Source organism: Zophobas morio, unplaced genomic scaffold (assembly GCF_036711695.1).
Source record: "Zophobas morio isolate AGI-343-1 ecotype UQ-CSIRO unplaced genomic scaffold, CSIRO_AGI_Zmor_V1 ptg000002l, whole genome shotgun sequence".
Classification (NCBI taxonomy): Eukaryota; Metazoa; Arthropoda; class Insecta; order Coleoptera; family Tenebrionidae; genus Zophobas; species Zophobas morio.
Genome location: NW_026972107.1, coordinates 6970799 through 6981731, shown reverse-complemented (window position 1 = coordinate 6981731; position 10933 = coordinate 6970799). Strand labels below are relative to the sequence as shown.

The following is a 10933-nucleotide window of genomic DNA, read 5'->3' as shown; positions in this document are numbered from 1 at the left end:
GTATTGTGTTTTATATTTTCTCGTAGGATTCACTGAATCAGTTCGTCCAAAATCGTCCCTGCGTGTCCTCTTGATCCAATCACAGGCCATAAATCAATAAATCGAAACCGGGGCAGCTACGAGTGTTGATGAAATTAAAATATTTGTTGTTTTAATTTTGCTGCTAATTGCTTAGTGTTGTCATTCAGCCGCGTTCCGATAAATTCAATAAACCGCTGCATTATTGCGAGCGCAATTTTCGTCAAATAACTGTCACATAGATTTTTGTTTTTATCGAAATTGCCAATAAATCGTTTAGGACGTGAATGCGTTGTTGTACAGGGATGTACTGCGGCGTCCACCGCCCATTTGAAACTATCCTGATGTAATAACGTGATTATCTCGAGGTCTCGGGAATAAATAAATTGCGAATTTGTGCAAATTACATTCGTTGCCTGCGAATAATTGAATTAAATTGAGGCGTAAAAATGATTATTCACCGAAATTAACTTCGGCCATGCCTGTGTTTATATTATAAAGTCCGTAATTTGAACGCAAAATACGGCGGTCGCTTCAAGTAAACACGTACAACGATAACAGTACACTTAATTAAATAAATTCGTTCCCAGACACGGTTAAATTCAATATTTGTGCAAGAATACCCTCGTGAAATTATTGCCAGGGTACTGAGATGTACGTACTTGCGGTGTACACATCATAAATAACGCCAAAAATGGAACAGCCGTGTGGATTTAAATTATAACAATGTTAATCAAACTTTCTATGTACATTTACTTGGAGATACAGTTTTTTATGCACAGGGTAAGCCAATAAAACATGGCAAATTAGTACTGACGCGGCTAAAACACTGCAAAAACATTTGTTCATATTTAAACCTTTAAACACAAATGATAACTCAAATGTCGTTTTAACTTGCTGAGCGTACGCTAGGAGAAAAACTCAAAGCGGATTCATAAACCACAAATATAGGAGTATATTATTCTATTACATTTAAACCGTATTGATTATGAAAAATTTGAGATAACAATTTTAACTGGTCTTTTTCACTTTGAAATTATTAATATTAACACAAAGGAAAATTACATGATTTTCGTTGAATTGCAAACTCTATTTGTATGGCAAATATTATGTTTGAACATCGTAAATAAATGTTAAATGTTGTAAATTCGTAGTTAAAATAAACTGGACTCTGTAAAGTCATTATTAAACATTTTTAGTTAAAGCACATTTTGCTATGAAAAACCAACATTTAAACGTTCGCAGTTTCCAACTAAGGTAAATAGAATGATATAAAAGTCTCATTTAATATTGGAGCACTATAAAAACGCATGGAAATTGCATTTATTCAAATACGTGGGATTTTATCTTCCGATATTTATTGTTTCGTGCGAATTTACATTTGAAAACACTCCATGATGTTTAGACATCCTCAACTTTAACAACGTCACCGGTCGTGACCTGTGTTTTAGGAACAAATTCGTATAATTTTATTTTTCAACAATTATTCAGGGTGATTCGGCCTAAATGTTTCATTTATTTCTTGATTAACACTAAAATTTGAAGTGTTTTTTTTTTAATTAAAGTTACCACTTGACAAAAATAATTCAGTTTTTATTTCATATTATCATATTAAATAAAGTAATCTAATGAAATTCAAAATTGAAAGTAGGTGGAGTTAGTTTGACAGTTTTTGTTCGACTTTCTATCTACGTAAAATCAAATTTTCGTCCATTAAAATGAGCTATCAAAAAGAAAACCGGGTGGGTGGACGGGGGCACTTTGAAGTTGTTTTTTTTTTAATTAGATTGACCACTTGCCAAATAAGAATTCAATTTTTTCTCACAGTAATTATAATAATCCAATGAAATTCAAAAGCGGAAGTGGGTGGGGTTAGTTTTACTTTTGTTTTATACGTTCCACTGTTTTTCAACATAAAAACCACTTTTCGTCCAATAAACCAAAACGAAAACAGGGTGGGTGGGCGGGGTCACTTTAAAGTGTTTTTTTTTAATTAGACTTACTTACTTCACAAAATATAATTCAATTTTCATTTCACAGTAAATCAAATAAGCCAATGAAATTCAAAATTGAAGGTAGGTGGAGTTAGTTTGACAGTTTTTGTTCACATTCGAATTTTACCTACGTAAAATCAAATTTTCGTTCATTCAAATTAGCGATCAACAAGAAAATTGGGTGGGTGGGCGGGGCCACTTTGAACTTTTTTTTTAAATTGGATTGACCACTTGCCAAATAAGAATTTAATTTTTTTCTCGCGGTAATTAAAATAACCCAATGAAATTCAAAAGCAGAAGTGGATGGGGTTAGTTTTACTTTTTTTTCTACGTTCCACTATTTTTAACATAAAACCACTTTTCGCCCAATAAAATCAGTGATCAGAAAGAAAAATTGGTGGTCACTTTAAAGTTTTTTTTTTAAATTACATTTGACCACTTGTTAAGCTACAATTCAATTTTCATCTCACCATAAATAAAATAAAACAATGAAATTCAAAAGTAGTAGCTTTTTATTTGGTCTAAATTCCACTGTTTATCAACATAAAATCCACTTTTCGTCCAATAAACCAAAACGAAAACTGGGTGGGTGGGCGGGGCCACTTTGGACTTTTTTTTTAAATTGGATTGACCACTTGCCAAATAAGAATTCAATTTTTTCTTACCGTAAATAAAATAACCCAATGAAATTCAAAAGCGGAAATGGGTGGGGTTAGTTTTACTTTTTTTTTCTACGTTCCACTGTTTTTTAACGTAAAACCACTTTTCGCCCAATAAAATGAGTGATCAGAAAGAAAAATTGGTGGTCACTTTAAAGTTTTTTTTTTAAATTACATTTGACCACTTGTTAAACTACAATTCAATTTTCATCTGACCATAAATAAAATAAACCAATGAAATTCAAAAGTGGTACCTTTTTATTCGGTCTAAATTCCACTGTTTATCAACATAAAATCCACTTTTCGTCCAATAAACCAAAGCGAAAACAGGGTGGGTGGGCGGGGCCACTTTGAAGTGTTTTTTTTTTTTAATTAGACTTACTTTACAAAATATATTTCAATTTTTGTTTCATAGTATTGAAAATCAGCCAATGAAATTCAAAATTGAAGGTAGGTGGAGTTAGTTTGACAGTTTTTGTTCGACTTTCTATCTACGTAAAATCAAATTTTCGTCCATTAAAATGAGTAATCAAAAAGAAAACTGGGTGGATGGGCGGGGGCAATTTGAAGTTTTTTTTTTAATTGGATTGACCACTTACCAAATAAGAATCCAATTTTTCTCACCGTAATTATAATAATCCAATGAAATTCAAAAGCGGAAGTGGGTGGGGTAAGTTTTACTTTTGTTTTCTACGTTCCACTGTTTTTCAAAATAAAAACCACTTTTCGTCCAATAAAATGAGTGATCAAAACGAAAAATTAGTGTTTGGGTGGGGTCACTTTGAAGTTTATTTTTTAAATTACATTTGACCACTTATTAACCTACAATTCAATTTTCATCTCACCATAAATAAAATAAACCAATGAAATTTAAAAGTGGAGGTGGGTGGGGTTAGTTTCACCTTTTTATTTTCATTTGGTCTAAATTCCACTGTTTATAAACAAAAAATCCACTTCGTCCAACAAGCCAAAAAGAAAACAAGGTGGGTGGGCAGTGCCACTTTGAAGCATTTTTTTTTTTTTTAATGAGACTTACCACTTCACAAAATATAATTCAATTTGCATTTCACAGTAAATCAAATAAGCCAATGAAATTCAAAATTGAAGGTAGGTGGAATTAGTTTAACAGTTTTTGTTCACATTCGAATTTTACCTAAGTAAAATCTAATTTTCGTCCATTAAAATTAGCGATCAAAAAGAAAATTGGGTGGGTGGGCGGGGACAACTTCAAGTTTATTTTTTAAATTACATTTGACCACTTGTTATGTTAACCCACAATTCAATTTTCGTCTTACCATAAATAAAATAAACCAATGAAATTTAAAATTCGAGGTGGGTGAGTTTCACCTTTTCATTTGGTTTAAATTCCACTGTTTACCAACATAAAATCTACTTTTCGTCCAATAAAATGAGTTATCAAAAGGAAAATTGAGTGGGTGGGCGGAGCCACTTTGAAGCTTTTTTTAATTAAATTTGTCCGTTTGCCAAAACAGAATTCAATTTTCATCTTACGGTAAAGAAAATAAGCCAATGAAATCCAAAAACGGAGGTCGGTAGAGCTAGTTTTACTTTTTTGATCTACATTCCACTCTTTGCCAACCTAAAATCCACTTTTCGACCAATAGATCAAAAAGAAAAGAGGGTGGGTGGGTGGGGCCACTTTGAAGAGTTTTTTTTTAATTAAACTTACCACTTCACGACATATAATTCAATTATTATTTCAAAGTAATCAAGTAAGCCAAAAAGAAAATTGAGTGGGTGGGCGGAGCCATTTTGAATTTTTTTTAATTAAATTTGTCCACTTGCCAAAAGTTCAATTTTCATCTTACAGTAACTATAATAAACCAATGGAATCCAAAAGTCGAGGTGGGTGGGGTTAGTTTTACCTTTTTATTTGGTCTAAATTCTACTGTTTATCAATATAAAATTCAATTTTCGTCCAATAAAACGAGTGATCAAAAACAAAACGGGGTGAGTGGGCGGGCTGACTTTGAATTTAAAGTTTGAAGACTTTGAAAATATTTCTATAACTTCTTCCAGTTGTTGTTAGCTTTGAATCTTTGAGATCTGGGTGAAAAAGAATATTTCTGTTAATTTTGAAAAACTCGTCAAAATTTTGATACTACTAAAAATGTCATGGAGTAGTCTGAAGACCAAAAATATACTAGTATTTGACAAGAACGTCGTCAACATTTCGTTATGAAGGTCTTCGAAGTCTTGACAACACTAGAATTCGTTCTCATTAATTAGAAAAATCGACTAATAATCACTTCGGTGTAAGCTCTCAGCCTTCTCGGAAACGTTATATGATGTTTAACACACAAAAAAGGGGAAAAACCAAAGATAATGGTGTTTTTTTACGATATTTCTCTATGACATTTTTTTGGTTGATTGAACTGTTTTCAGGAGCTTATAACATAAAAAAGCTGCAGTTTGATGTATAACACATCTATATTAATGTCATTTTATCAAAGACAAAAGGAAAAAATTGTTATACCTCGTCTAGTAAGTCCCCTTAAGCCAATTTAACCACTATTATTGAATTTCCTTTCAAACTTAACGACATTACAGTTGATTCGTTCATCTAAAGGATCTACTTGTTTGAATAAGTAGAACACTCGAAGAAAATTACGTCTGTGAAGCGGTATGAATTCTCGACAAGTGAAAGGAACATTACTTTGATAATTACAAACATATTTGTAACTTCTCCGTCTGTAGATCATTTGGCAGTTGAATGTGGAAAGTCGAGTCGCGCGATTTTCTTTAGAAGTCGGATCTCTTACACACAGAGCTTTGTATTTCTGTGTAGGCACCTGCTTTACCCTCTACAAATCAAAGTCAGTGCGTAGGAGACGTGTAAGTTAAACAAACCCCTTTCGTTCTTCCCGTGTTATTTCGTCTTTTGCCCCTTGAAGTGGCTTAGTCGGCATCAAAAGACACGGCGAAGAGAGTGAATATTCATCAAGGTGGGAGAGCTAATCTACGCACATCTACACACACTAATTAGTATTGTAGGTAAAGTGAGCAGCTCACATCAAAGGAGCGCCACTTGCGCGACGTACAGAGCTTAGATGTATAATAAATGGAGAGCTTTGTGATATCATCATTAAAACACCACGCTACCGGCATACCGAATCATTCCACTTTTTACATTACATATTCCGTTACATTAAGGATAACACCAGTTTTGAATTATTTATGGGTGTCATACCGTGTGAGCCGGGTCTTGAGTGATAAGGAGGCAAATGCAAATTGCCGCCACGAAACCGGACTTGCATCCCGAATTTGAAAAATTGACAACACGCCCGGAAAAAATTAAAACACATCCCGTGTTTTCCATGCAAGAATGTTGCTGAATCTTTAAAGCCAGTACATATCCGGCCATTTCCAGTTTCGCTAATTTCATCATACACAGTTCTGCCATTGTGTTTATGAGCCAATCCGAGCCAGGGACGGAATAAAATATGTGCCCGGAATAGTTCACATAAACACGTAAAGTTAATTTATCTACCGCGAGCGTGGCCGCACTGATAAAAAACAACCAACGCTAAAACAAACGTTTTCATAACAGAGGCGAAAAAATCGAGCTAGTTGCGCGGAATTTCACGATGCAAGCTCGCGAACGAGTCGAAAGTTTGAGAATGCAAGGGCCTGATAAAATTCGAGAGGGTCCAACCCTAAACTAACTAAACCAACTAAATCATAATAACGCAAGCCCTGCGGCCTACTGCAAACTTCACGGAATTCGCAAGATTCAATCTTGATCACAATAAATTGTCTAAGTTGGGCTAAGACCCGGTTTAAATTATCGCCAGTTATCGATTTTAGGGGAGGACGATGGGATGCTGGGCCGTAAAATTTGAACACGTGACGAAACTGCCCAACGGGATTTTCCCGATTAGAGAGAGAACCAGCGCAGATTAGGCGCTAAATCGACGGATACGCCAAATATACGGCCACTAATAACATATAATGCAAAAAGATAACTCAAGGGATGATAAATTCAGCCTAATGTACTGTCCAATAATTTTATTACGGCGGTGCGGTAACCACCGTTTTACACACTAGTGAACGAAAAGTTTGTTCATCGACACAAAAGTTCACGAAATAGTCATCAAAGTGATGCTAAAAATGATTATCCACGTTATCATGGAAGGTCGTGACTCGAGTTGCACACAGCAATTCATTACCAATAAATGCCACAACAGAATTTTGTAAACCCCATTATATGCTTGCTTACTGTGTTTTACTAAAGGAATAACCCACTTGAAACATATAAAACCAGACCCAAAGAATGCTTAAGTCAGTCAATCAAACATTGTGAAGACAGACTAATCGACAAAATGCAAAAACCATTAGTACTTTTTGCTACATATTTGGCTTTGGCCTTAGCAGTACCGATGCCAAAACCCGCTGACGAAAAACCGTAAGCCAAATCTACATGTTATATTTTCTTAATAATAGTTTTATATTTTTCTTTCAGTAACAAATTCGACTGGGACGTCCGACAACCTGGAATCCTCGATCTGAAAACTACAGGTACTTTCTACGACGATGGGGGTAAACGTCTTGATGGTTCAGCCACCTATTCGAAAAATTTTGTCGACCGTTCCCAGAGCGTTGGTGCTGGTTTAAATTACCACGATTACAATTCAAGACTGGGTGCTGGGCTAAATGTGCAAGACTTGGATGGGGCAGGAACTAGAGTTCAAGCAGACCTAACGAAGACACTTCTGAAAGATCAGTACAGTAATATCGAAGGTGGACTGCGATATGGACAAACCTTCAACACCCCATATGGAAACAGCGAACCGTTCTTCGGGGGCTTTGTCAGAGGAAGATTTTAATTTTTGACAAGCTTGAGGGTGAAAAGGCTGCAGCATGTTATTATTAAATTTCTGTTATTTATTTATTACTAAATTAGTTTGTTTTTGTAGCGGCAATTTTAAAAACATTTTAACAAAACTGTTCAATAAAGTAATTATTTATAAACATTGTCCTTGTTTTCTATGTCTAATGCCATCTTAAAACAAAGTGAATATAGAAACCTAAAGAGAAATTAAACACTTTAATCTTTAACACATAACAGGACGTGTTCAAAATAACTAAGGATTAATTCCACTGACTTACGAAGGCACACTACGAAGTCTTATCAATCTTCAAACGAATTACAGTAGAACCTCGATAATCCGAAATAATTGGGGAAAAGGTGTGTTCGGATTAGCGATTTGTTCGCAGAGAATTGAGTAACAACTTCATTCACTGCTAAAAACAAACTTCAAGAAATAAACCTTACTTTTTTTAAAAAGAAATAAAGTATTCTTATAAATACAATACATCCCTGAATTTTTTGATAACTTTTTCAAAAATGAAATTTTCCATAATGTATTCGTATTAGATATCCCTTATGCAAATTTCGACGATTTCCGAAATTTAACTAAATACATTAATTTTCTTGTAGATTTTGGACGGCAGAAGTCACTTCTGCGTACATTTCTTCGATAACTAAACTGTTTTTCCAGAATCGTGCATTGAAATATCGCAATTTTTAAAAATTTATAGTAACTCCTACGTTTTTCCGGAATTGACCTTTGAAATTTCGAAATTTTTAGAAAAATATAGCATGTTGATGGTCAAGGAGCAACAGTTTCGAAAGAATCAGTACGAAATGCGAGTTTCAGAAAATTTCTAAAAATTTCGATATTTCAACGGTCGATTCCGGAGAAACGGCAGCAGTTATCAAAGAAACGAGGCCCGAAGTGAGTTTTAGAGCTCTAAATCTACAAGAAAATGTATTCAGTTAAGTTTCGGAAATGTCAAAATTTGGTCGAAATTTGAAGAAGAGGGCTCATTGGAAAAATTTCACTTTTAAAAAAGTCGTCTCTAAATTCTGAAAAAATTCAGGAACGTAGATCCCGACACGCTGATTCCAAAAATATAGCATACTGATGGTCCGGAGCAACATTTTTGAAAGAATCGGTACGAAATGCGAATTTTTGAATATTTCTAAAAATCTGGATATTTCAACAATCGATTTCGGAAAAACGGTAGCAATTATCAAAGAAACGAGGCTCGAAGTGAGTTCTAGAGATCTAAATTTACAAGAAAATGTATTCCGTTAAGTTTCGAACACGTGGAAAATTGGCCGAAATTTGAAGAACGGGAAAGCACAGAAAAAATTTCACTTTTAAAAAAGTTGTCTAAAAATTGATAAAAAAATTCAGGGACTTAAAACTAGACATGCTGATTCCAAAAATATAGCATGTTGATGATCAAGTAAAACAATAATATCGTCAAGCTAAATAATTTAGAATTACGTCCAATTACATCAAGTTCCTTCTTGAAAAAAAAAACATTACAAAAGTATCTTTATTTTATTTCCATCGATTCTCTTTAAAAGAAACAAAACCACCCACCAGTTTAGTAAGTAGCTACACAATCTCTATAAATGTCAGTCAAGGTAGGCGATAAGTTTTACAGACTTGGCAAAATTAACATTATCAAGACGTGATGTGTTATGAGAGGATAAAATAATGAAGTAAGTGCTAAATTTGGTTTAATTTAATTTTGTTGTGGAAATAATTTATAGCTAGCTTAATTTATTTGATTACAATAACAATAAAAAAATGTTATATCCCTTCGATTGATTAACAGATCTGACACCAGAGGCGGAATTTTAAAGGCAATTTACCGACGTGCAGTAACGTATAAAAAATAAACCCAACTGATGATATAACAAATAAATCTTATCTCAGGTCAAGCTTCGAGTTGAACAAAGTGAATTTTTTGCAGATAATAATATACGGAGCGACCAACAAAGCTGGAATATGTGAAACCCAATCTTCTTTATCTTCTATACTCAAGGAATAACCCAATTGAAACATATAAGAACCGACCCAAAGTATGCTTCAATCAGTTAGTCTTACATTGTGAAGATAGACAAACCAAACTAACCAACAAAATGCAAAAACTCGTAGTCCTTTTTGCTGCAAATTTGGCTTTGGCCTTAGCTTTCGTGTCCCCTGTGGATAACAATGGTCCTGGAAGACAAATACCGATTCCTAAACCCACCGACGAAAAACCGTAAGCCAAACTAAATTTTGTATTTTCTTAATGATAATTTTATATATTTTTTCAGTAACAAATTCGACTGGGACGTCCGAAAACCTGGAATCCTCGATCTGAAAACTACGGGGACTTTCTACGACGACGGGGGTAAACGTCTTGATGGTTCAGCTAGCTATTCGAAAAATTTTGTCGACCATTCCCAGAAAATCGGTGCTGGTTTAAATTACCACGATTACAATTCAAGACTGGGTGCTGGGTTAAATGTGCAAGATTTGGATAGAGCAGGAACTAGAGTTCAAGCAGAACTAACGAAGACACTTCTGAAAGATCGATTCAGTAATATCGAAGGTGGACTGCGATATGGACAGACCTTCAACACCCCATACGGAAACAGCGAACCGTTCTTCGGGGGCTTTGTAAGAGGAAGATTTTAATTTTCGACAAGCTTGAGAATGAAAAGGGTGCAGAATGTTATTATTAAATTTCTGTTATTTATTTATTTATATTTGTTATTAAGTTGGTTTGCTTTTGACGCGACAATTTTAAAAACATTTTAACGAAAGTGTTCAATAAAGTCATTAATTATAAACAGTATTTTCCTTGTTTTCTATGTCTAATGTCATCTTCTTCCAACAAATTAAATATAGAAACCTAAAGCGAAATTAAACCCATTGTTAAGAGAATCTTTAACGCATAAGAGAACTTCATCAAAATAACTAAGGATTAATTCCTCTAACTTACTAAGGCACACTGCGAAGTCTTACACAATCTATGAACGAATTATTTTCTTTTATTAATTCTACGGAATTACATTTTATTAAAATATTCTTTACAATGCTAAGTTTAAACTAACTTCAAACACAGTCGGTATTTCCAATAACGTGAAAAAAACATTCAACTACAATTTCAGAATAAAACATTTTCCAAATATTTTACATGTTCCGATTTAAAAGCTTATATATCGTAAATCTGAAAACACTTTTTTTTTAACAGCGCAACGTTTTTTTGCTCATGCATTAAAATCGTTGATAAAGTGTAGATTAATTTACTTCATGTAAATTCATTATTGGTTGAAATTCTTGATATCATGTGGCGTAATTACTTTAAGTAAATAATTTTAATACTCATTCAGTCATCGTTATAAATTCGAGAGAGATAGAATTTAAACTTAAATGAATTAAAAGAGCACAAGTT

At 33.8% G+C, this 10933-nt stretch overlaps 2 protein-coding genes across 2 annotated transcripts; both read left to right on the top strand.

The window, feature by feature from the left end:
* Window positions 1-6964: 6964 nt before the first annotated feature.
* LOC135140990 (uncharacterized) lies at window positions 6965-7665 on the top strand. The gene is made up of 2 exons (XM_064071799.1): window positions 6965-7097; window positions 7155-7665. Exons 1-2 carry the CDS (start codon window positions 7015-7017, stop codon window positions 7516-7518), a joined length of 447 nt encoding a protein of 148 aa, XP_063927869.1. The 5' UTR covers window positions 6965-7014; the 3' UTR covers window positions 7519-7665.
* Window positions 7666-9575: 1910 nt separating this feature from the next.
* LOC135140904 (uncharacterized) lies at window positions 9576-10328 on the top strand. Its single transcript, XM_064071682.1, has 2 exons — window positions 9576-9754; window positions 9810-10328. The coding sequence occupies exons 1-2, from the start codon at window positions 9633-9635 to the stop codon at window positions 10171-10173; spliced, it is 486 nt and encodes a 161-aa protein (XP_063927752.1). The 5' UTR covers window positions 9576-9632; the 3' UTR covers window positions 10174-10328.
* The last annotated feature ends 605 nt before the right edge of the window (window positions 10329-10933 follow it).

What these genes read in the sequence shown, in the direction of transcription:
- LOC135140990 (XM_064071799.1), top strand. Translation starts at nt 7,015, where the DNA reads ATGCAAAAACCATTAGTACTTTTTGCTACATATTTGGCTTTGGCCTTA. An exon ending in AAACCCGCTGACGAAAAACC is followed by an intron (nt 7,098 to 7,154) that starts GTAAGCCAAATC and finishes TTTTTCTTTCAG; the next exon opens with TAACAAATTCGACTGGGACG.
- LOC135140904 (XM_064071682.1), top strand. Translation starts at nt 9,633, where the DNA reads ATGCAAAAACTCGTAGTCCTTTTTGCTGCAAATTTGGCTTTGGCCTTA. An exon ending in AAACCCACCGACGAAAAACC is followed by an intron (nt 9,755 to 9,809) that starts GTAAGCCAAACT and finishes ATATTTTTTCAG; the next exon opens with TAACAAATTCGACTGGGACG.